General features: G+C 42.9%; 1 protein-coding gene and 1 non-coding gene across 2 annotated transcripts; both read left to right on the top strand.

Moving 5' to 3' along the window:
- The first annotated feature begins 2876 nt into the window (after positions 1 to 2876).
- LOC115174598 (synaptotagmin-14-like) lies at positions 2877 to 25336 on the top strand. The gene is made up of 12 exons (XM_029733289.1): positions 2877 to 2946; positions 5108 to 5161; positions 8400 to 8546; positions 11667 to 11819; positions 11916 to 12169; positions 16171 to 16341; positions 19631 to 19804; positions 19909 to 20001; positions 22877 to 23054; positions 23245 to 23301; positions 23939 to 24054; positions 24144 to 25336. The coding sequence occupies exons 1-12, from the start codon at positions 2934 to 2936 to the stop codon at positions 24342 to 24344; spliced, it is 1611 nt and encodes a 536-aa protein (XP_029589149.1). The 5' UTR covers positions 2877 to 2933; the 3' UTR covers positions 24345 to 25336.
- Positions 11430 to 11615, top strand: LOC115175259 (U2 spliceosomal RNA). The gene has a single exon (XR_003871977.1). It is a non-coding gene; the product is annotated as a U2 spliceosomal RNA (small nuclear RNA).
- Positions 25337 to 26735: the final 1399 nt, after the last annotated feature.

Below are 26735 nucleotides of genomic sequence, written 5' to 3' on the forward strand. Positions count from 1 at the left end.
TTATAGCAATGAATTTGAATCCGTTATCGTTGGACTTCGGCAGTATATTTTCTGCCATTTTCTTCTAATCTGAAAACGATGTGAAGCTACGCCCATTTCCTGAAGAATTGCATTATGGGCCCTAAAGTATGGAAATAGTGTCCTCTGCGTGTATATTTCATATTTTGGTGAATTTAGTACGACATCCAGGAACTTTGGCATACTAACTATATCCATACTACGACCAATAAGCATACTATATACTCAATTCACGCCACAAATAGTACGGTTAGTGTGGGTAGTATGAGTATTCGAACACCGCTCCTGACTGAGTTCCTAAGTGACCACTTATGTCGCTTTTGCCTGGAACCGGCCCTGCATAAAACACATGGGTTCCATGCATTTGATGCCATTCTATTTACTTTCTTCCAGTGTGACTAAAACTAGCCTGTCACTAAAACCAATACTATTGCCATCAACTGGCTGTGGTTAATCCTTACCACATACATGTGAAGTTCTCCTTTTCTTTCCTAAATTCCTTTCCTTCTTTCCTTGCTACCTTTCCTTTCCTTCTTTCCTAGCGTCCTTTCCTCCTTTCCTAGCTTCCTTTCCTCCTTTTCTAACTTCCTACTGTATTTTCTTCCTTTCCTCTCTACTGCCCGTGGTTAATCCCTACCACATAAATGTGGACTCCTCCTTTTCTGTCCTAGATTCCTTTCATCCTTTCCTTCCCCCGCCTTTCCTCCTATCCTACAGCCTTTTAGTTTCCTCCTTTCCTAGCTATCATTCCTCCTTTCCTAGCTTCCTTTCCTTCACTTCCTCCATTTCCTCTGCTCCTTCCTTATCTCCTTTCCTTTATATCCTTACCTTTCCTAGTTCCTTTTCATCTTTCTTCGCTCCCTTTTCCTAGCTTCCTTTCCTTCTTCCTTTGCTCCTTTTCTTTCCTAGATTAATTTCCTCCTTTCCTCGCTCCCTTTAATTTCATCCTTTCCTGGCTTCCATTCCTATATTCCTTCCCTACCTCCCTTTCCTATTCACCATCCCTATCTCCCTTTCTTTATTTCCTTTCCTAGCTCCTTTCAACCGTTCCTATCTCCCTTTCCTTACTTCCTTTTCTTTTCTCCTTTTTTTCATAGATTTCTTTCCTCGCTCTCTTTCCTTTCTTCCTTTCCTAGCTCTGTTTCTTTTTCTCCTTTCTTGGCTTCCTTTCCTTCCCTACCTTCCTTCCTTCCTTCCTTCCTCTCCTCCTTCCGTATCTCCCTTATCTCCTTTCTTTGCTTCCGTTCCTTATTGATTTAATTTCCTCCTTTTCTTTCCTAGATTCCTTTCTTCCTTTACTTACTCCCTTTCCCTTCCTACTTTCCTAACTCCTTTTTCCCTCCTTTCCTAGCTTCCTTTCTTTTCCTCCTTTCCTAGGATTAACCATGGCCAGTAGAGAGGAAATCAAAGGAAGAAGGAAAGGCAGGAATCTAGGAAAGGGAGCTATTAAAGGAGGAAAATAGATAAGCTAGGAAAGGAAATTAAATAAGGAAAGGGATATAGAGAAGGAGGAGAGGAAAAGGAGGTAGGGAAGGAAGCTAGGAAAGGAGGAAAGGAAATACATCTAGGAAAGTAGAAAAATAAATGGAGTTAGGAAGGAGGAAAGGAAAATGACAGAGGAAAGAAGAAAATGAATCTAGGAAAGAAAAGGAGTAGAGGAAAGTAAGCTAGAAAAAGGAGCTAGGAAAGGAAGAAAGGCGCTAGGAAAGGAAAGGAGACAAGGAAAGGGAGATAGGGAAGGAGGAGAGGAAATGGATGTTGGAAAGGAAAGGAAGTTAATAAAGGAGCAAAGGAAGCTAGGAAAGGAAAGGAACCTAGTAAAGAAAAGGAGTTGACATATATGTGGTAGGGATTAATGGCAGCCAGTAGATGGCTATAGTATTAGTTTTAGTGACAGGCTATTTTTAGTGACAGGCTAGTTTTAGTTACAGGCTGCTGTGGAGCTGCAGCTGGATGCATCTCACGATGCTCGCTCTGTGTCATTCTGAAGAAAAAAAAATACTAATGTTCCCAGGCTACACATTTTAAGCACATTACCTGGCTACTTTTTGCATAAAGCCAAAGCCCGCCATATAGTTACTGTTTATCTGGGCGTTATTACAATTAATTGTAATAAAATTGATAAAAACACAGAACATGCAATAATGGGAAAACTGATTAATATTTAAAACTACACAAGATGATCCCACAGGTGAAGAAGCCAGATGTGGAGGTCCTGGGCTGGCTTGGTTACACGTGGTCTGCATTTGTGAGGCCAGTTGGACGTACAGCCATATTCTCTAAAACGATGTTGGAGGCAGTTTATGGTAAAGAAATTAACATTAAATTATCTGCCAGTACCTCTGGTGGCCATTCCTGCAGTCAGCATGCCAATTTCACGCTCCCTCAAAACTTGAGACATGTGTGGCATTATGTTGTGTGACAAAACTGCACATTTTAGTGTCCTTTTATTGTCTCCAGCACAAGGTGCACCTATGTAATGATTTGTGTCCAACATTTGAGAGAATGAACATTTTGTGCATATGGAACATTTCTGGGATCGTTTATTTCAGGTCATGAAACATGGCATCAACACTTTACATGTTGCGTTTATTTTTTTGTTCAGTGTATAAATATTACAAACATTTTTACTTTACGACAGTATGCATTACATAAAATAGCCTATTTGATACACACATAATGCATTCATGTTGACCTATACACTTTTGTATGCATAATCCATCATGCAAATGACCAATTATTAAACGATTTATTGCAAATATCCTACTAGTTCTCATTGCACCTTGACAGGTAGGCTACAGTCAATGTGCGGTGCTGATGAACCGCATCAAACAATGCCCCCCTCCTTCAAACACAAGAATAACTTCTCCCGAGTTTTCACCCCCTCGCCTTGGACCAGTCCGAAACAGAACATCATGGCGATTGATGGTAAGTACACCGTCAACTTGCATGGGACATAGCTAGAATGCTTAGTGACAGTACCATTTATTCAGCAAGATAGATGTCTAGTAATGATATAGATGCACATTGCGTTGTCCCGTCTGCTCGGGCTGTAGGCGGTCTACACAGCGAGACGGGGTGCTGAAGATTAGGCGCAAGAGGCAGGGATGTTGCAGTACCTTCACCGGATGCGCGCGAAGTGGTGTTGAAGTTGACACCGACCAATAAAATAAACGTGACTCGGTCATTACGTTGTTTTAGCTTAGTCGTGTGCATGAAGGTGTCGAAATCTTGATAGGCTACACACATGCTTCCTTAGAAACAGGAGTAAGTGTTCAAGTTTATTATAGGATAATGGGATGGGAACTGTAGGAGCGGTGCAGTCAGATAAATGCTGTCAAAGGTAGCCTACCTGTCAGTTTGTCTTTTTAAAGCTCTGAAAATGTCTAGATTAAAAACTGCACGTCATACACATTTATGGGCTACTTGGTCACGTGTACTCGCACGTTGGTTGGTTGCGATCCCATCTCAGCATTGGAAGTGCTGCAGTCACACCTGGCAAAGGTGAGAGAGAGAGAGAGAGAGAGAGAGAGAGAGACTGTCAGTTGGTGAATGTGCTGGTCTTTAGCCAATGCTCATCTATACTTTACTGGTCATTGGTGTAAATACACAAAATGTTTATAAATTACTTAGGCTATTGCTTTTTTTTGTAACCTATATCCATTTTTTTTATGAGGCAGGCTTCGGCTCAACAGAAAATTGGCGTTGACAGCAAATAGGAAGCGTTTTCTGTAAGCTACAGATATTGCCAGAAGATAGAAAAGCGTTTGCCTATTTTCAAGTGCTTTTGATTTTTACCTGACTTTTTTTGCTAGACGGCTGACGGAAAATATAGAAATATATTAATATAGAAGCGATAGAAAAAGTAGTCACAACTGTTGATATAGGGCTACTGCCAAAGTAAAAACATCATTCATTCTAAGCAGTAGCCTGTTTTGCACACTTTGAGCAACCTCTTGTTTTTTTCCCTTTTCCTCTGCAAAAAAATGTCAACACGGGGAAGGACCGCTTTAACCAAGCTAGTCAAGTGGCTTAGACTCACAAGACAGAGTCGTGTTGAGGTTGATTTTTGTGAAAGGAGAAAGGTTGCCTCAGTGCCCTGACTGCCCTTGCTGCCTTATTGACCTCAGTGATGTATTTCGATTTCCTCCTTCAACGTGGACTTCCTGTGTGTGCTCTGTCTCTGCAAACTCACACCCCATAGAGATTATAGTATACATTCAGTAGTGAGAGGGTAGTTTGAGGGTCAAGAGCCTGAGCTACTATGCGACTAACTATAGTATTAATATATATACTCTCTCTGTAGACAGTAAAGTAAGTCCTACACGACATAGTGACAAGTATGTGTGTTGTTGCATGAGTGCATGTGCCTACGTGTGTGTGTACCTTGCATGTGCCTGTGTGTGTGTTTGTGTATTCGTTTGTGTGTTTGTCTTTATTGTCTTATGAGTTTGTGAAGGTTGGGATACAGGGTTAAGAACATTGATCTATTTACAGTGCGTTCAGGAAGTATTCAGACCCCTTGACCTTTTACCCATTTTGTTACGTTACAGCCTTATTCTAAAATTGATTAAATAAAACATTTTCCTCATCAATCTACATACAATACCCCATAATGAAAAAGCGAATGTATTAAAAATAAAAACAGAAATACCTTATTTCCATAAGTATATACCTTAAATAATGTAGCAAAATGTGGAAAAATTCAAGGGGTCTGAATATTTCTGAATGCGCTGTATATAAGTATACTCTGTGTTCTCTATTCTATTTTACTTCTCAACGTTTAAATTAGACGGTTTAATGGACAGACACGTTCTGTTCCATTTTAAACCCCTATTCAGTTATGATTCCTCCCAGATAAGGAATTGAACCCTTTAGTGAATTCCTCCAGTGAAAGAGCTTCTCATTATGTAATGGGACAGTGCCTTGATACATCTAATTGAACGCGCTTAAACACTTGATAACCCCATGAGATTAGTTGGCTCGAGTTAATTAGTGTGACATCTGCCTCAGTAGCCTGAGGAGGAGCCAATCATAGGAGCCAGGGCAATTTCTTAACCTCTGACCCCTGACGCTCGTATCCCCTTAGGTGGTGGTGGTGGGAGGAGCTGTGGGGTGCATGAGCTCATCTGTGCCAGACGAGGTAAGATCAGGGGGTTGCCCTGTTTGTCTGTCTGTACTCTACTGTACTCTATGCTTCCTTGACTGTCTGCTTGACTGTACTTGCATCCCCCTAAAAGTAGAGAGATGGCTCCATCAAAGCACTTAGCTATCTGTTTTGCTTGTTTGGAACTTTTGAGTATAGAGGGCTACTCTATTGTTACACACTTCTAGAAGATTCTAGATCTGTGTGTGACAGTGGAGGCTGGCGGGAGGAGCTATAGGAGAACGGCCTCATTGTAATGGCTGAAATGGAACGGAGTCAAACGTGGTTTCCATGTGTTTGATACCGTTCCATAAATTCCATTCCAGCCATTACAATGAGCCCGTCCTCCTAAAGCTCCTCCCAACAGCCTCCACTGGTGTGTGAATCAAGTTTTAGACCTCTTCTCCAGAGAAGGCAATAGTATTCATTATTTATTTACCACAGAGGTTTTGTTTCGTATATGGGGGGGGCAACGTTTTCAGATTAACCAATTGCGTTTAAATAAGCGTGCCCTACGTTTCCTTAGTAACCTCAAACATGCTGGACTGCTATGGCTGACCCTGTAAAACAACACATTTCGCTGCACCTATCTGGTGTATGTGACAATAAAACGGTTTTGTTTTATCTGAATGTAAACAGCGAATTATGCAAAGAGGAAATACTAGAATAAATATGGCAGTTTTCTTTACTTCTCATCAGTATTTCAATGTCATATCGTAGACTCTCTTTTTTTTCATTTGAATTTTGTGGACAAACATGGTACACATTTGTCAGAGTAACTCGGCTGTTAACATATATTCCATTAGTTGAATGTCAAATGTTCATGGTCTTTTACTTTTAATTAGTGTTTTTTTTTTGTGAAGAGAATATTGTGGCAGTTATCTAGAAAACAGATGTAGCCCTGAGGCTTTGGAGTTCAAGTTCACATACTGTACAGCAGAATGCGCTTGTTGTTTTCTTTCTCTGATGCTCGGTTCATAGATTGCCCTTGGGAAAACACAACACACACACACACAAACGCATGCACGCACGCACACACACACCCCTACCCATTCACATCCACCCATGCACACACACACACACACACACACACACACACACACACACACACACACACACACACACACACACACACAAACTCAGCTGCTTTGGAAACTCATCATACGAGCCCATCCCATCTGTCAGTATGAGATGAATAAGTCCACTGTGTCCATGACCTCACTCACCATCAGCCTCTATTGCCTTATAACAGTAATCCTCAGTGAGTGCAGAGCGGGACAACAGCATCTCACTCCGAGTGCTGATCTATGATCAGCTCTCCCTGTCCATATAATCATATTCATTCATCTCTAAAAGGCATAACTGATCCTACATCAGCACTCTGAGACTTTGTGAACACAGGCTCGGGTCAGGTTAGCATGGGGCTAGCTAATAGCTAACGCTCCACCAGCGTCTGTCAATGAGATAGGCATCCGGTTACTGCAGGTGTTTGAATTATTTAGGAGCAGTTGACATGCAAACAGCAGTAGCTTATGAAGTGTCACCACCACACTCAGGTCAGGGACAGGGACATACAGGACAGTTGAGCCTGGCTTTTGAACTTCAGGGTCACTTCAGGACCTAATTTGACTCAATTACTGGAATTGTCGTCAGTGAGAGAGGATAGGTACTGTAACTGTGTTGGGTGTTGAGAAGAATCAAGGAATTTTCGACCAAACACGAAAGATCACCTCATGGTCTCGAAGCGTTGTTACAGCTTTTGGTTACGTTGGACTCAATATTAGGATCATAACCGATTTTTGTGTTTTTTTTAACTTATTAGAATGTCCTTTTCTTTGTGTTAGACTCAATAATTGTATTGGATAACCGGATTACCACTAAGGGGAACAGCACACAACGCTGGTGTTTTGACAGAATGGAATAATTCACCATAGCCAAGGCGTGAAGCAATTGAGACACATACACAATCGAAAGCTGCTAGAATGGAGGTGAGCTGTGCACGTGGGTTATTGTTCTCTTATCTCTCCCTCTCTTTCACTCTTTCTGCTGAGCTTTGACTATCAGTCTTTCCGTGTTTGGGAGGAGGAGGAGGAGACAGGAGAAGCCACTACTTCTTGTCTGTTCTCAGGCTTCAGTGGTCTCTGCCTGTTGCCATGGTGAGAAGAAGAGATAGTCCACGAGAAGTCGTTCCTTCTAAACTCAGCCAGGGTTGGATGAATGGTGGACCTTTTCCTGTGGAGATGTAGTGTGAACGAGAGCTGTAAGGCCTTCACTCCTCAGGCAATAGACGTTTTCATATTGATGAACGTCCGCCCACGATACTCTGCCAATGGCCCTTCATAGTTGCTGAATTATTCTCAGTGTTTCTGAATTGTTCTGTGGCAGTGCATGTGCATATCAGATCGAAATGGAGGCTCTCGTGGACTTTTGGTGTGTTTTCCAAGCTTTTCTGGCAGGTCTGTGTTATTTCTGTAATTGAACGCCCACTCATGCACCTGTGGCTATTCCATGGCCTGTATATTATTCATTAACTACCCCTGTTTCCATAACTACAATTCCAACTACAATCCCAAATGAATGGGAAAGATAAGCACCATATCATTTCCAGATCTTATTTGGTGCTATACTCTTTCCATTCATTTGGGGTTGAGGCATTTAGATGGATCGACAGAATTGATGGCGTGAGACCTGGATTCGTCTTGACGTCTGGCAAACGTACATTTTTGACTGTAATATCCCTTGAAAGCTATTTGTGCTCTGTTTGTCCCTGGATCTGCTTATCAGTGAAACTCAATGCCTCAGAGGTCTCCGTTAAAAATAACACATCGGCAAGAAGAGTGGGATGCTGCTTAGTAACATGAGGTGTTGTTGGCCTGCATAAGTGTCTGCTGAGCCTTTGAAGTGAAAAATGAATCACGAACTGACCTGTACCGTAATGGGGAAGCTATCGGGGTTCTCAACTCATTCACGAACTGACCTGTACCGTAATGGGGAAGCTATCGGGGTTCTCAACTCATTCACGAACTGACCTGTACCGTAATGGGGAAGCTATCGGGGTTCTCAACTCATTCACGAACTGAACTGTACCGTAATGGGGAAGCTATCGGGTTTCTCAACTCATTCACTAGGGAGCATTCTCGCACTGCCTCCTTCATTTGTCTCTGTTTGTCTTCTCCCCCTCTTCCTTTATGTCTATGTATGTTTGTCTCCCCTCTCTCTCTCTCTCTCTACTCAGTGTCTCCTGAGCTGCTAGGGGTCCTGTCCTCCATTGCAGCCTTCATGGGCCTGATGGCTCTCTTTTTTCTTTACCTCAGCAACAAGCTGTCAGTGGAGAGCATAAGCGACCTGTCATGTCTCGACGACTATAGCCCCGACCAGCAAGGTAAACACGTCAAGGTGTATAACATGCAAAGTCTGTAAACAGTTTGTTTATTGTTCAATGGGCCTGAGATAGTTTCTCGGACCAAGATTAAGCCTAGTTCTGGACTGAAAATAATATTTTTCTTGTCCAGGTTTAGGTGTAATCTGGGCCTGGGAAATTGTCTCAAAATGATATAAATAAATCCATATACATTGCCTTATGAAAGTATTCAGACCCCTTGACTTTTTCCACATTTTGTTACGTTACAGCCTTATTCTAAAATTGATTATATACATTTTTTCCCTCAGCAATCTACACACAATACCCCATAATGACGAAGCAAAAACAGGTATTTAGACATTTTAGCAAATTTATTAAAAAGAAAAAACGGAAATACCTTATTTACCTAAGTATTAAGACTCTTTGCTATGAGACTCAAAATAGAGCTCAGGTGGATCCTGTTTCCATTGATCTACAACTTGATCGGAGTCCACCTGTGGTAAATTCAATTGATTGGACATGATTTGGAATGGCACACACCTGTCTATATAAGTTCCCACAATTGACAGTGCATGTCAGAATAAAAGGGAATTGTCCGTAGAGCTCTGATACAGGATTGTGTCGAGGCACAGATCTGGGGAAGGGTACCAAAAAATGTCTGCAGCATTGAAGATCCCCAAGAACACGGTGGCCTCCATCATTCTTAAATGGAAGAATTTTGGAACCACCAAGACTCATCCTAGAACTGAGCAATTGGGGGAGAAGAGCCTTGGTCAGAGAGGTGACCAAGAACCCAATGGTCACTCTGACAGAGCTCTAGAGTTCCTCTGTGGAGATGGGAGAACCTTCCAGAAGGACAACCATCTCTGCAGCACTCCAGCTATCAGGCCTTTATCGTAGAGTGGCCAGACGAAAGCCAATCCCTACAGTGAAGCATGGTGGTGGCAGCATCATGCTGTGGGGATGTTTTTCAGTGGCAGGGACTGGGAGACTAGTCAGGATCGATGCAAAGATTAACGGAGCAAAGTACAGAGAGATCCTTGATGAAAACCTGCTGCAGAGCTCTCAGGACCTATAGTCACTGCCAAAGGTGCTTCAACAAAGTACTGAGTAAACGGTCTGAATACTTATGTAAATGTAATATCATTTTTTTTTTATATACATTTGCAAAACCTGTTTTTGCTTTATAATTTTGGGGTGTTGTGTGTAGATTGATGAGGAAAAAAATGTGTTTAATCAATTTTAGAATACGGCTGTAACACATCAAAATGTGGAAAAAGTAAAGAGGTCTGAATACTTTACGAATGCACTGTATATTGATTGTCTGACTAACAATTTAAAACTCTCATAATCACTGTTGAGATACATGCTTGTGGGTGAGAATGTTGTGAATAGACATGATCCCTATTTCCAACCACAAATTGTCCTCCTCATACATGTATAAAGTGTAAGTCATGGATTTCAGATAGTAATACCTTTCCCACACACTCTCATGAACCAAATGTCCCTGCCAGAGCTGTGATTATGATATAATCTAGAACCCACCAGACAGTGTGGAGAAGGACAGCAGCACCAGCCATCAGCGAATCCAACCAACATGGCATTCTTCAAGAGCTTCGGTCAGAACCTGCCATCGGTCAGCATCTCCTCCATCTTGGATTCAGTCAGCAGCAGAGTGGACGACCTAGCCAGCGCTGTCACTGATGCCACCTACAGCGTCAGTGACCAGCTGACCGAGCTCAGCGACCAGGTCATCAAGAAGGTGCAGACAGAGGAGGAGGAGGCTGCAGATGCGGCAGAGGGGGGCCAGGACAGCAAGGAAGGGAAGGCCCAGGAAGGGATGGCCGAGTCAGTGAGGAGCAAAATCAAGCGGCAGGCTTCTGAGGCCTGCTCAAGCCTAACAGACTACAGCTCCAAGCTTAACCAATCCAGTGACTATGGTTTGAAGAACAACCAATCGAGTGAAGTGACCGCAGATGACTATGTTCCAGCCCACTTGGAATGGGTGTGGAAAGACGGAGGCTGGCGAGTCGTAAAACCAGGGGAGAGTTCTGCGGGGGACAAGGAACCAGAAGAAAAAAGGAAGGAGGAGGAGAAGAATAAGGAGGAGAAGGAGAAGACGAAGGCGGATAAAGGGAAGAAGAAGAAGAAGGAGGAGGAAAGGCTGAAACAGGAGGAGGGGAGGCTGAAACAGGTGGAGGAAAAGAAAAATAGTCATGGAGAGACCATCAAGGAAGAGCCTAAAGATATAGAAACCAGCTTGTCCTCTAAAGAGAACCACACTACTTGTCAGGACAAAGAGGGCCAGAAAGAGGACAAATCCAATGTGCTCCACCAGAGTGACGACCGTAGCGATCCACCACAGTCTCCTTGCCCCGAGGAAGACTCGAGAGCATCCAAAAAGAAAAAGAAGGGGGAAGCTGAAGAGGAGGAGAACGAGGTGAGCCCTGGGGGAGACGGAGAGCAGAACGAGACTGAAGCCGCTATATCTCCCGCTTCTGAGGGAAAGGAGAAAGAGTGTGACAAGAAGAATAAGAAGAGGAAAGGGAAGAAAGAGAGCAAGAAGAAGAAGAAGAGAGGGGATAAAGGTGAGAGGGTGTCCTGCTTCCCTCCAAATGTCTCTCTGGATCTCTCCTACTCTCTTCTACCACATTCCATCCCTCTTCTTCACTTCTGCTCTTCATGTCTGTCTGTGACGTTAATTAACTGAAGTCATGGGTTCTAAAACTGGAAACAGATCCTATTTTAACAGTCATGGATGGATCAAAATACATCTGTCTGCAGCTGTCATGTTTACACTTTCAGTTCTTTCTCCTCACTGCTTTACCTATTTCTCTCAAATGATTGTTGTAGATGTGATATCATGGACGCAGCAGAATAGCTTATAAGTTAGAAATATGATAATTCTCTTCTCTGACGTTCGGCCAAGATCAAGTGTAGTATCCATTCTTATCAGTCTGCTATCTAATACGTCCCCTAACTGGAGAACATGAAAACATTTTTTGGAACAGGGTCCCAAAAAAATATCCTTACATTTTTTTTGTGAGGACACATCCTCTGTGGTCTGTGAGTGGAGATGTGTCTTATGTCGGCGGATTGTGATGATGTACTATGATCTTGTGTGTGTATCTGTTTGTCCAGACCAGAGCTGCCCAGAACGTGGCTCTGAGGAGGATAGTGAGGAGGACAGACCAGGGAGACATTCTGAACCCTCAGCCCAGCACAGAGCCTCAGTCTGGGATAACAGACAAAAACACACCAGCGATCACAGCAGTGAAGCCTCCATTGGACAAAGTGAGAAACTCATTGATGTGACAACATACACGCATACACACATCCGAGATGTTTACTAAGTCACAGAGGAATCGTATCCATCGCTCTGTTCCACAGCCAACAATATCCAGAGGATGAGACGGGGCTCTCCCCTCAACGAGAACCAGCCTCCCCCGTATCAGGACGAGGATAGACCGGTCCGGGTGTCTCTCTCATGGTCGGAGGTAGGGGGCCTGGGGGAGTCGAACCCTGACGGCAATGGTACAAGGCACTCCAGCAAGGCCAGCGTTGACCAGGACACTGCGAGTTACCTCAACAAGGGCTATGATGAGGATGTACCTAGTGACAGCACTGCCATCCTGGGACCAGAGGTGAGCTAGGACAAAGACACTCATGCACAAGATGGTGGACTGTTAGCATTTTCCATAGGACACTGTGTCACGCTAGCCGAGCATGCCAACACTACCTGAGCATGTTCACTGGCGTAGCACAAACCCCCACAAGGCGGGGGGGCAATACACATGTCTCTCAGCCTCATGGCAAAATGTGTAGAATAGCAGGCAATTAGCTCAGGGATTCTTGAAAGTCGGGACAATCCTTGTCCTGCAGGGAAACTCAATTTTATTTCGTTGCATTATTTGAGCTTAAAATGTACATTTAGGGGAATGTTATAAGGAAAATATTTTTTCAAGAATTTTCTATATACTTTCGATATACCGTTCTAACGTTTGGGGTCACTTTGAAATGTCCTTGTTTTTGAAAGAAAAGCACATTTTTTTGTCCATTAAAATAACATCAAATTTATCAGAAATGCATGGTAGACATTGTTAATGACCATTGACTACTGGCCTTTTAATCAGAGTTGCAAAGAAAAAGCCATATCTCAGACTGGCCAATAAAAAGAAAAGATTAAGATGGGCAAAAGAACACAGACACTGGACAGAGGAACTCTGCCTAGAAGGCCAGCATCCCGGAGTCGCCTCTTAACTGTTGACGTTGAGACTGGTGTTTTGCGGGTACTATTTAATGAAGCTGCCAGTTGAGGACTTGTGAGGCGTCTGTTTCTCAATCTAGACACTAATGTACTTTGTCCTCTTGCTCAGTTGTGCACCGGGGCCTCCCACTCCTCTTTCTATTCTGGTTAAAGCCAGTTTGCGCTGTGAGTAGTACACAGCGTTGTACGAGATCTTCAGTTTCTTGGCAATTTCTCAGAACGAGAATAGACTGACGAGTTTCAGAAGAAAGCGCTTTGTTTCTGGCCATTTTGAGCCTGTAATCGAACCCACAAAAGCTGATGCTCCAGATACTCAACTAGTCTCAAGAAGGCCAGTTTTATTGCTTCTTTAATCAGACCAACAGTTTTCAGCTGTGCTAGCATATTTGCAAAAGGGTTTTCTAATGATCAATTAGCCTTTTAAAATGATAAACTTGGATTAGCTAACACAATGTGCCATTGGAACACAGGAGTGATGGTTGCTGATAATGGGCCTCTGTACGCCTATGTAGATATTCCATTACAAATCAGCCGTTTCCAGCTACAATAGTCATTTACAACATTAACAGTGTCTACACTGTATATCTGATCAATTGTATGTTATTTAAATGGACAAACATTTTTGCTTTTCTTTCAAAAACAAGGACATTTCTAAGTGACCCCAAACTTTTGAATGGTTGTGTGTGTGTGTGTGTGTGTGTGTGTGCGTGTACATATATTTATACACTGCTCAAAAAAATAAAGGGAACACTTAAACAACACAAGGTAACTCCAAGTCAATCACACTTCTGTGAAATCAAACTGTCCACTTAGGAAGCAACACTGATTGACAATAAATTTCACATGCTGTTGTGCAAATGGAATAGACAACAGGTGGAAATTATAGGCAATTAGCAAGACACCCCCAATAAAGGAGTGGTTCGGCAGGTGGTGACCACAGACCACTTCTCAGTTCTTATGCTTCCTGGCTGATGTTTTGGTCACTTTTGAATGCTGGCGGTGCTTTCACTCTAGTGGTAGCATGAGACGGAGTCTACAACCCACACAAGTGGCTCAGGTAGTGCAGCTCATCCAGGATGGCACATCAATGCGAGCTGTGGCAAGAAGGTTTGCTGTGTCTGTCAGCGTAGTGTCCAGAGCATGGAGGCGCTACCAGGAGACAGGCCAGTACATCAGGAGACGTGGAGGAGGTCGTAGGACGGCAACAACCCAGCAGCAGGACCGCTACCTCCGCCTTTGTGCAAGGAGGAGCACTGCCAGAGCCCTGCAAAATGACCTCCAGCAGGCCACAAATGTGCATGTGTCTGCTCAAACGGTCAGAAACAGACTCCATGAGGGTGGTATGAGGGCCCGACGTCCACGGGTGGGGGTTGTGCTTACAGCCCAACACCATGCAGGACGTTTGGCATTTGCCAGAGAACACCAAGATTGGCAAATTCGCCACTGGCGCCCTGTGCTCTTCACAGATGAAAGCAGGTTCACACTGAGCACGTGACAGAGTCTGGAGACGCCGTGGAGAACGTTCTGCTGCCTGCAACATCCTCCAGCATGACCGGTTTGGCGGTGGGTCAGTCATGGTGTGGGGTGGCATTTCTTTGGGGGGCCACACAGCCCTCCATGTGCTCGCCAGAGGTAGCCTGACTGCCATTAGGTACCGAGATGAGATCCTCAGACCCCTTGTGAGACCATATGCTGGTGTGGTTGGCCCTGGGTTCCTCCTAATGCAAGACAATGCTAGACCTCATGTGGCTGGAGTGTGTCAGCAGTTCCTGCAAGAGGAAGGCAGTGATGCTATGGACTGGCCCGCCCGTTCCCCAGACCTGAATCCCATTGTGCACATCTGGGACATCATGTCTCGCTCCATCCACCAACGCCACGTTGCACCACAGACTGTCCAGGAGTTGGCGGATGCTTTAGTCCAGGTCTGGGAGGAGATCCCTCAGGAGACCATCCGCCACCTCATCAGGAGCATGCCCAGGCGTTGTAGGGAGGTCATACAGGCACGTGGAGGCCACACACACTACTGAGCCTCATTTTGACTTGTTTTAAGGACATTACATGAAAGTTGGATCAGCCTGTAGTGTGGTTTTCCACTTTAATTTTGAGTGTGACTCCAAATCCAGACCTCCATGGGTTGATAAATTGGATTTCCATGGATTATTTTTGTGTTATTTTGTTGTCAGCACATTCAACTATGTAAAGAAAAAAGTATTTAATAAGATTATTTCATTCATTCAGATCTAGGATGTGTTATTTTAGTGTTCCCTTTATTTTTTTGAGCAGTATATATATATTACTGTATATACACACACATATGGCAATAATCAACATTAACTGTATAATTATATTTTGTAGTTTCTTACAATAGCCCTCTGTGACTTTATAAAATATTTCTCTCAAAACTATGATTCATAAAAGATGTGTCCGGAGATTTGGTCAGATTTGTAAAAACTCCGGAAAGAGCAGGATCAGCTTTACTATAAGGACCCCTTATCCATGTCCTCATTACATGCAGTGCAACATGGCCACTCATGGTCTGTAAAGTAATGTTTTTATTGGGATTCCATATTTTACGAGTGTTTGTATTGAACTTTTATTTGTAGAGGCAAAAATATGTCTGTTTTGAGAATCTGTTGTCAACTCCGTGAGTGGCTTGTCAACTACGTCACTGATGGCTAACCCCTCAATATCCTGGAAAAATATTTCATTCACTGTTCTACAGCATATGCTTAAACAATGGAAGCATTTGCTGTGCTAGACCTGTTTGCTTAATAAATGTTTTTTTATGTTTTAAATCTAGAAAAAGATGCCAAAATGCTAAGAAATTTGCCCTAGTGCATTTAATAGTGCTATTAAACAAAACAAAAAGGAGTTTGGAGATTTGTATGACATATTTGATCAAGGCCTTTAAACACTTGTTGGTGAAATGCCTTTCATGGTGTCTGACGGAGTTGACAGAAATCCATATAGTTGCATTTTATGAGAAATAACATGGTGTGAAAGCTAATACTTTGATCTATCAAAATATGTATTTCACATTTTGTTAATATTAAGACAAATATGTGTGGGAGATTATCCCGTCTTTCCAGAATCCCTGAGCTTGCTCGTACCTTGTGGTTTCATGCATTAAATATGAATCTTATCATCCCCTCTCTCTCCTCTTTCCCTCTCTCTCTCTCCAACACCCTCCCCCCTCTCCCACAAGATGGTTCGCTATCCCATCTGCCCTTCACCCAGTGCTCTAAGGGACTATATCTACCCTCACTCTGTGATGTCATAGATGAGGACTGACTAACAGATTCATGCATTAAAATGCATATTTTCATTATCTCTGTCTCTCTCGCTCTCTCCCTCTCACCCCTTCCCCCTCACTCACAGGATGGTTCATCCTCCCAGCTCCCCGGTGGCTATGAGCCTGAGCCACTGGCTAAGTACGGCACGCTGGACGTGGCCTTCGAGTATGACTCGGGCAAGCAACACCTCGCCGTCACTGTCACCGCGGCGACCGACATCCCCGTGCTCAAACAGACAGGCAACATCGCGTGGCAGGTGAAAAAACTTTACTGTTGTACTTGTCTTACTTGCTCTCACATGTAAACATATTTTCTTACTAGCACTGATTTTACTAATAGCGTTTATTTTCCAAGAAAGTTTAACTTGCAATGATTGTGATATGTGATTGTACCTACTACCTTAGTTGCCAGCACTGACTGCAAGTCACCCTGGATGAGAGCATCTGCTTCAGCTTAAATTACGTTGAATTATACAAAAAGAGAAATAATATATTATATGACATTATGAAGGCTCATGCATGCCTATAGCAAGCTATAAAGCATTATACCAAATTCTCATCCTGGAGATCTACCACCTGTAGGTTTTTACTCCAAACTTAATTTAGAACACCTTATTCTCATTGTTAGCTGTTCGCCAAGACCTAACTAGCTGAATCAGGTATGTTAGGTGAGGTTTGAACTGAAAACCTGCCGGACAATAGATCTCCGGGAAGAGGTTTGGGTAGCCCTGCTTTACGTAAAGTGCTACCTACAGTGCATTCGGAAAGTATTCAGACCCCTGGATTTTTTCCACATTTTGTTACGTTACAGCCTTATTCTAAGATTGATTAAATAAAAACATTTCCTCATCAATCTACACACAATACCCCATAATGACAAAGCAAAAACAGTTTTTTAGAAAATGTTGCGAATTTATATTAAAAAAACAGAAATACCTTATTTACATAAGTATTCAGACCTTTTGCTATGAGACTCAATATTAAGCGAAGCTGCATCCTGTTTCCATTGCTCATCCTTGAGTTGTTTCTACAACTTGACTGGACCTGAGGTAAATTCAATTGATTGAACATGATTTGGAAAGGCACACACCTGTCTATATAAGGTCCCACAGTTGACAGTGCATGTCAGAGCAAAAACCAAGCCATGAGGTCAAAGGAATTGTCCGTAGAGCTCCGAGACAGGATTGTGTTGAGGCACAGATCTGGGGAAGGGTACCAAAAGATTTCTGCAGCATTGAAGGTCCCCAAGAACATAGTGGCTTCAACATTCTTAAATGGAAGAAGTTTGGTACCACCAAGACCCTTCCTAAAGCTGGCCGTCCGGCCAAACTGAGCAATCAGGGGAGAAGGGCCTTGGTCAGGGAGGTGACCAAGAACCCGATGGCCACTCTGTTAGAGCTCCAGAATTTCTCTGTGGAGATGGGAGAACCTTCCAGAAGGACAACTATCTCTGCAGCACTCCACCAATCAGCCTTTATGGTAAAGTGGCCAGATGGAAACCACTCCTCAGTAAAAGGCACATGACAGCCCTCTTGGAGTTTGCCAAAAGGCACCTAAAGACTCTCAGATGATGAGAAACAAGATTCTCTGGTCTGATGAAACCAAGATTGAACTCTTTGGCCTGAATGCCAAGCGTCACGTCTGGAGGAAACCTGGCACCATCCCTACAGTGAAGCATGGTGGTGGCAGCATCATGCTGTGGGGATGTTTTTCAGCAGCAGGGACTGGAAGACTAGTCAGGATCGAGGGAAAGATTAACGGAGCAAAGTACAGAGATCCTTGATGAAAACCTGCTCCAGAGCACTGTCGTGTCTGTGACTATCATTAATGTGAAGACTGTTATTTTATCAAATCAATTATGTGTAATTATTATTATTACATGATTAAACTAATCATGTATACTTTAATTAACTAGGAAGTCGGGGCACCATGGGAAAATGTTTATAGTGTCTCTATTTCCCAAATGGACTCTTTCATATATTTTCAATATCTTATCAAAACAGTCACTTATTAATGAATTGTACCTCATCAGTTCTCATTACTGAACGTCACAATCCCTTCGATATCTGCACGAACCCTAGCATAAATTATGAAGTGATATACAAATTGGCTTAATTATTTATTTATTTACTAACTAATCAAATCATAGAAAAACATGAAAACACACACAATTAGTTCATACGTGGGGTATTACATGATACAAAGAAAAAGTCCCTAGCGGACAAAACCGATATGACAGCTTGGTAGACAAAGGAAAGACTCAAGGGCGGGAAACTCATAGCTGATAACTACACTCATAGGAATTGCTAATACTTTACATGAACGACCACTCATTGGAAAATTATTTGCAATTTACATATTTACGAGCGTATGTCTTGACTCTCTCTGTGGTCGCCAGTCCATCTGCTGGAGAGAGTCGACAGAAAAGTCTCTGGTTGTGTTCCCCAGAAGTCAGTCTGTCGTAGTTGTTATAATGGATACTTCGGTGTCCCATTCGGAAATCTTCTTGGAATCAGATGCGTTTACCAGACTAAAGTATTTAAACAGCTGCAGTCTGAATAATTATTCTTTAGTTTGTAGATGTCTTTGCCATTTCAACGTGGGAATGATCTCCACGTTCTCTGGTCTTGTCCTCTGGTAGAGTTGTAGTTTAAACCACTTCACACAGCAGCGTCACCAGGCATGTTTTGGTCTTAGGAATTCAACCGTTTGCAACCTTAGCTTACACCGTGGCTTGCGTGGTCTGCTGTGAATTGTGCCATGGGGGCTTTTATTCTTGAGTAGAAAAGGGCCGTCTCATCATGTTTGTGCCCACCTGGGCATGGCTACTGACTGTGCATAAGTTACCATAAAACAACCAATTCTCATTTAGAAGACTAAATCACATTATCTTTCCAAAAGTATTCTTGTACTTATTCATCCATCTTATACAACATTCAGAAGTAAACCTGATGGGGGGGCACGATATACACCCAAAAGACCACGTAGTGACAGCACTCAGGACCTCAGACTGGGGCGAAGGTTCACCTTCCAACAGGACAATGACACTAAGCACACAGCCAAGACAACGCAGGAGTGGCTTCGGGGACAAGTCTCTGAATGTCCTTGAGTGGCCCAGCCAGAGCCCGGACTTGAACCCGATCGAACATCTCTGGAGAGACCTGAAAATAGCTGTGCAGCAACGCTTCCCATCCAACCTGACAGAGCTTGAGAGGATCTGCAGTAAAGAATGAGAGAAACTCCCCAAATACAGGTGTGCCAAGCTTGTAGCGTCATACTCAAGGCTGTAATTGCTGCCAAAGGTGCTTCAACAAAGTACTGAGTAAAGGGTCTGGAAACTTATGTAAATGTGATATTTAAGTTATTTTTCTTTTTATACATTTGCAAAAATTTCTAAAAACCTGTTTTTGCTTTGTCATTATGAGGTATTGTGTGTAGATTGATGAGGGGGAAATAACAACGTAGTCTATTTTAGAATACGGCAATAACGTAACATTGTGTTAAAAGTCAAGGGGTCTAAATAGTTTCCGAATGCACTGTATGTAGGTACACCTGGTATTACTGCCCACTAAGAAGCAGCGGGCCAAGACGGGGGTGCAGAGGGGGCCGTGCCCAGTGTTCACAGAGACCTTCCGCTTCTCCCGGGTGGAGCAGGAGGCGCTGGCGGACCACGCAGTCCGGTTCCGCCTCTACAGCGTGAGGAGGATGAAGAAGGAGAAGGTTTGGGGGGAAAAAACAAACATGTATGCAATAGTTGTTGTAAGTCACTTTGGATAAAAGCATCTGCTAAATGGCATATATTATTATATTATTATTTATGTTAGGTGTTGGGCGAGAAGGTTTTCTATTTGACTAAACTCAACCTGCAGGGCAAGATGGCGCTGCCCGTTACACTGGAGCCTGGCACTGCACTAATGGTGAGTGGCTGCGAAGATGAGGGTAAAAAGGGGTGTGTGTATGTTTGTTTTACTATACTTGTGAGGACCAGAAAAGAGAATTCGGACAAGTGAGGACATTTGGCCGGTCCTAAAAAGGAAAAGGATTAGGTATAGGAGTTAGGGTTAAGTTAGGTTTAGGGAAAATAGGATTTTGAATGGGCATCAATTGTTGGTCCCCAATTTAGTGTAGTAATACACAACTGTGTGTCTGTGGTAGGGGTCTGTTTGTGCAATTTCTTGCCAATAAGACACAACCTGATTTGCATGATGTCCACTTAGATAAATGATCTTGGCATTTTTCCTATTTTGTTGCCTTACAACCTGGAATTAAAATAGATTTTTTTGGGGGGGGGTTGTATCATTTGATTTATACAACATGCCTACCACTTTGAAGATGCAAAATATTTTTTATTGCGAAACAAACAAGAAATAAGACAAAAAAACAGAACTTGAGCGTGCATAACTATTCACCCCCCAAAGTCAATCCTTTGTAGATCCACCTTTTGCAGCAATTACAGCTGCAAGTCTCTTGGGGTATGTCTCTATAAGCTTGGCACATCCAGCCACTGGGATTTTTGCCCATTCTTCAAGGCAAAACTGCTCCAGCTCCTTCAAGTTGGATGGATTCTCAATTGGATTGAGGTCTGGGCTTTGACTAGGCCATTCCAAGACATTTAAATGTTTCCCCTTAAACCACTCGAGTGTTGCTTTAGCAGTATTCATAGGGTCATTGTCCTGCTGGAAGGTGAACCTCCGTCCCAGTCTCAAATCTCTGGAAGACTGAAACAGGTTTCCCTCAAGAATTTCCCTGTATTTAGCGCCAATCATCATTCCTTCAATTCTGACCAGTTTCCCAGTCCCTGCTGATGAAAAACATCCCCACAGCATGATGCTGCCACCACCATGCTTCACTGTGGGGATGATGAGAGGTATGGGTTTGCGCCAGACAGCGTTTTCCTTGATGGCCAAAAAGCTCAATTTTAGTCTCATCTGACCAGAGTACCTTCTTCCATACGTTTGGGTAGTCTCCCACATGCCTTTTGGCGAAAAATGTGTTTCCTTATTTTTTTCTTTAAGCAATGGCTTTTTTCTGGCCGCTCTTCCGTAAAGCCCAGCTCTGTGGAGTGTATGGCTTAAAGTGGTCCTATGGACAGATACTCCAATTTCCGTTGTGGAGCTATGCAGCTCCTTCAGGGTTATCTTTGGTCTCTTTGTTCCCTCTCTGATGAATGCCCTCCTTGCCTGGTCCGTAAGTTTTGGTGTGCGGCCCTCTTGGCAGGTTTGTTGTGGTGCCATATTCTTTCCATTTTCTAATAATGGATTTAATGGTGCTATGGATTTAATGGTGCTCCGTGGGATGTTAAAAGTTTCTGATATTTTTTTATAACCCCACCCTGATCTGTACTTCTCCACAACTTTGTCCCTGACTTGTTTGGAGAGCTCCTTGGTCTTCATGGTGCATCTTGCTTGGTGGTGCCCCTTGCTTAGTGGTGTTGCAGACTCTGAGGCCTTTCAGAACGTGTGTGTGTAATATATATATATATATACACTGAGATCATGTGACACTTAGATTGCACACAGGTGGACGTTATTTAACTAATTATGTGACTTCTGAAGGTAATTGGTTGCACCAGATCTTATTTAGGGGCTTCATAGCAAAGGGGGTGAATACATATGCACGCACCACTTTTCTGTTTTTTTTATTTTTTAACTTCACCAATTTTGACTGTTTTGTGTATGTCCATTACATGAAATAAAAATCCATTTAAATTACAGGTTGTAATGCAACAAAATAGGAAAAACGCCAAGGGGGATGAATACTTTTGCAAGGCACTGTTTAATGGTACAGTAACTCGTAGACTAACCTCGTCCCCAGCTTCGAATTGCTGGCGCATGGAGCCTGGTGACAGTGTGGGACTTAGTGGGTGTGGATTTACTGAGTGACATGATAATCAATTCAAATTCTGAGCAACTCACACGACTATGAAGCGTGGCTCCAAAATGAGGCGGCAAAGTGTTTATGGTGCACCATGGAAATAATTTCCTGGAACCCGAGGTAGTAGGAACAGATATCGTAGTAGGAACACAAAACACAACGTCTTTTAGATGGTAGGTTCATATAGCCAGCTATCTAAACTTTTAGTAATCATGGTCGAATTACCGACCTGGGCCCCCATTGATTTTGTTAGTTACGCTCACTCAAATATCATATTAAAACATGTCTGCAAACATTTCTCTCCACCCTATGGTAAAATTTGTAGAATTGCATGAAATTAGCTGTAAAACGGCACATTTTTGCCCCATGGCAAGTAGAGTAGAATTGCATGAAATGAGTTATAAAATGACTAAATCTTCTCTTCACTCCATGGAAAAATGTGTAGAATTGTAGCAAACGTTCTTTAAAACAGCAACATTTTCTCTACACCCCATGGCAAAATGTGTTGAATTGCAGGAAATTTATTCAAACTTTTTTTTTTCTCTCCTCTGTCAAGAGGGGGGCTGCTAAAATATTTTGCTCGCAAGGCTAAGGCCAGCTCTGACTGCATGTGTGGATATGGATGTGGGTACACCGACCGGCGAGCCACTGCGGCTTCTCATGTTGAGTTTAGATTTTTTTGTTGCTCCCACCCTTCAAAGTTGCCCATCTATACACTCGATGGTGATGGACTGAGAGATCAGCCAATTAAAACCAGCGGTTGTTTTATGCTCTCCTGTGGCGCTTGAAAACCAGACGAGAGAGCTTTAGACAAAGCATACTCTCACCCAATCCAAGCCATTCAGTTGCATTGTGCTGATTCCTACCTGCCTCTAACTCTGCATGTGGTGTTGTCCGTCCTCTCCTTTCTCCCTACAGGGCTGTGGGTCGTTGGTGAGTGTGTCCCGTAGTGCAGGGGCTCTGTCCTACCGTTCCACCGGGGACTCCACACCAGAAATTCTACTGGGCCTCATCTACAACGCCACCACTGGTAGGCTCTCTGCAGAGATCATCCAGGGCAGCCACTTCAAAAACACAGCCTCAGACAAACCTCCCAGTGAGTAGACAAATAACGTTTCTATTTTCTGTTGTGTCTTTGATAATGTTATGGAGTAGTTGGGTGGCTTAGCATTCAAATCCATAGAACTGAATACCTGTTCTTTTTCCTAGTTTTGTTTGTCTACCAGCTATTTCAGTCTTCATACGGTCTTATCTCTCTTCTTTCCTCCCTCCGTTGTGGCCCCCAGGTGGTCTGTTTTGTTGTATGAAACAGTTCATAGGGGGACAACTTTACATCATGAGAGGTGAGCCCTCTGTTATCAATCCATGTACCTCTATCTATACCAGAGTCACTGTCTGTTCCTCTCTGGGTCTACTGATAGGGGGATACCTAGTAAGTTGTACAACTGAATACATTCAACTGAAATGTGTCTTCCGCATTTTAACCCAACCCCTCTACATATTGTATCGTGAAAAAGAAACAAAAAATGGCTGGTATCAAAAAGCTATTCGTATTCTATTGTGGGTCAACATTTCTTGAATATTTTTTTATTTTACCAGGTTAGTCTTGTTGAGATTAAATCACTTTTACGAGAGACCTGGCCAAAATAGCAGAACACAAAGTTGCAGACGCATTTGACAAACTGTATTGCGTTGTTTTAAAAACATGAATTTACACATTGAACAGCAAGATGTATTGGGAAAGCATGGTGCAACTAAGGGTCAAACATTGACAGCCCTGCCCCCCCCCACACTTTATTTTCCATCGTAGTGTTAACTCATTTAAAGGGATGGGCTCCTGTAATTTCAGGGCCCTTTGAAGCTCGTTCCAGGCAGAAGGGGCAGAGAACTGGAATGACTTGAAGATCTTCGAAATACACCATTTTCTATTATTCTCCACTAGATGGCAGCCTCTCACCATCTTCCTCCTCCCTTACCCAGACACCTATGTGAAGTTGACCATGCTCGACTCCAAGGGCAAGGAGATGTCCAGGTGCAAGACGTCAGTTTGCCGCGGCCAGCCCAACCCCACTTACAAGGAAACCTTTGTCTTCCAGGTGAGAGAGGAGGGAAGAGATATGACGAAGGAATATATTTTAAATACATGGACCCTGTTAAACAGCCCACCCCATCTCTCATCTCCCAGGTGGCCCTCTTCCAGCTGTCCGAGGTCTCCCTGGTGGTGTCCGTGTACAGCCGGAGGAGCAGCATGAAGGCCAGGGAGAGGGTGGGCTGGGTGTCCCTGGGGCTCAACAGCACCGGAGAGGAGCAGCAGGTCCACTGGAGCCAGATGAAGGAGGCCGGGGGACAGCAGGTGTGCCATTGGCACGCGCTCTTGGAATCTTGAACAGGTCTTAATCTTTTGATTCTCATTATCTCGATGACGGAGGAGGAGAAATATGGAGGCAGAGGAAGATTATGGGGTATCTTGATCTCGGTGTTGAAACGGGATTGGTTCCTTGACCTTCCGTCAGAGATGCAGACGAGGAACCATCTACCAATGCTATGCATATGAACCTGGAATGGGATGTGTGAGGGTGCAGCGCTATGAGAGGCATGTGGAGTCTCTGTTCATTAAGTGCTGCTTTAAATACCCTTTAATATGTAAAACAACCACTTGACCTGAGAAAGACTGACTGGTTCTTAGCAATGACTTCCTGCTCCTGTCATTGGGGACTGTCAGACTGATCTTTTAATACAACAGCTGATAGACCTGTTATGAACTGATCCTGAAAGACGAAACTGCTACTGAAATGGACCATTCAGTCTCAGATTGAGGCCAATTGTGTGTAATTCATTTCCCATATTCTGGTCCACAATAATATTTTTGCATGTAATTGTTTACAGAAGATGATCAAAATACGACCATACATATGTCGTACAATGGATCATTTTCATCATGAACCGAGGACCAAAGAGTGTGTGGAAGAGCAACGACCAAAACAAGCCAGCCCCCTCACATTCTTCTGGAGTTGTACCGGCCATAGAAATAGAATTACAAGAAGGGAAAAAGCCCCTCAGACCACTGCAATTTAAATAATACAATCATGGATTCACTCAATATGGCCGACATGGTAATTCTATTTCTAATGGTACTGACTTCAAATAACACCAGCATCAGTCATTTCTCGACTGACGCTCGCAGCCATTGGTAACAGGTATGATTGCAATGAGACTATTGCCATGACTTGTGACATTATGCAACATTCATTTGACTGATTTGTAATATTTTTATTTTTTGTTTTGTTTTTTTACAGCTGTTTCATCTCTTGTTATAATACTGTATTTTTGTGTGTGCAGGTGTTCAAGAACACAAAATACATCTTCAGTGGTCTTGCATCATCTGAATCACATTTAGCATCATTTGAGAATAGAAAAACTATTTGTTTTGTGGCTCACTGAATCAGACAACTCTGTAGCCTATACCATCCTTATAAAAAAGACCCATCGCCTTTCATGTATTACATATTCGAGCAACAGTGCCTTCAGGAAGTTCACATGACTTTTTCCACATTTTGTGTAACAGCCTGAATTTCAAATGGATTAAATTGATTTTGTCACTGGCCGACACACACTACCCCATAGTGTCAACGTGGAAATTGTAAAACAAAATAGAGAGATATATAGATTTAAAAATGACAAATATCTTGAGTCAATAAGTATTCAATCCCTTTGTAATGGCAAGCCTAAATAAGTTCAGGAGTAAACTTATGCTTAACAAGTCACATAATAAGTTGCATGTACTCTGTGTGCAATAATAGTGTTAATAGTGACTACCTCATCTCCATACAATTATATTTATGTGTGGGGTAAGGTCCCTTGCAAAGAAGGGCACCTTTTGGTAGATGGGTAAAAAAAACAATCATTGAATATCCCTTAGAGCATGGTGAAGTTATTAATTACACTTTGGATGGTGTATCAATACACCCAGTCACTAGAAAGATACAGGCGTCCTTCCTAATTCAGTTGCCGGAGAGGAAGGAAACAGCTCAGGGATTTCACAATGAGGCCAATGGTGACTTTAAAACAGTTAGAGTTGAATGGCTGTGATAGGAGACAACTAAGGATGGATCAACATTGTAGTTACTCCACAATACTAACCTAAATGACAGAGTGAAAAGAAAGCCTGTACATATTACAAATATTCAAAAACATGCATCCTGTTTGCAACAAGGCACTAAAGTAACACTGCAAAAAATGTTCCAAAGCAATTAACTTTTTGTCCTGAATACAAAGCGTTATGTTTGGGGCAAATCACTTTACTGAGTACCACTCTCCATATTTTCAAGCACAATGGTGGCTGCATCATGTTATGGGTATGCTTGTAATCAGGAAGGACTGGGGAGGTCTCCTGGATAAAAACTAAACACAGGCAAAAATCCTAGAGGAAAACCTGGTTCAGTCTGCTTCACCATTCAGCAGGACAATAACCTAAAACCCAAGGCCACTTACCAAGAAGACGGTGAATGTTCCTGAGTGGCCAAGTTACAGTTTTGAATCTACTTGAAAATCTATGGCAAGACTTAAATGGTTGTCTAGCAATGGTCAACAACCAATTTGACAGAGCTTGAAGAATTTTTAAAAGAATAATGTGCAAATGTTGCACAATCCTGGTGTGGAAAGCTCTTAGAGACTTAGCCAGAAAGACTCACAGCTGCCAAAGGTTCTTCTACAAAGTGTTGACTCGGGTGTGAATACTTATGTAAGTGAGATTTCTGTATTTCATTTTCAATAAATG

The sequence above is a fragment of the Salmo trutta genome, chromosome 35 (assembly GCF_901001165.1).
Source record: "Salmo trutta chromosome 35, fSalTru1.1, whole genome shotgun sequence".
NCBI classification, from domain to species: domain Eukaryota; kingdom Metazoa; phylum Chordata; class Actinopteri; order Salmoniformes; family Salmonidae; genus Salmo; species Salmo trutta.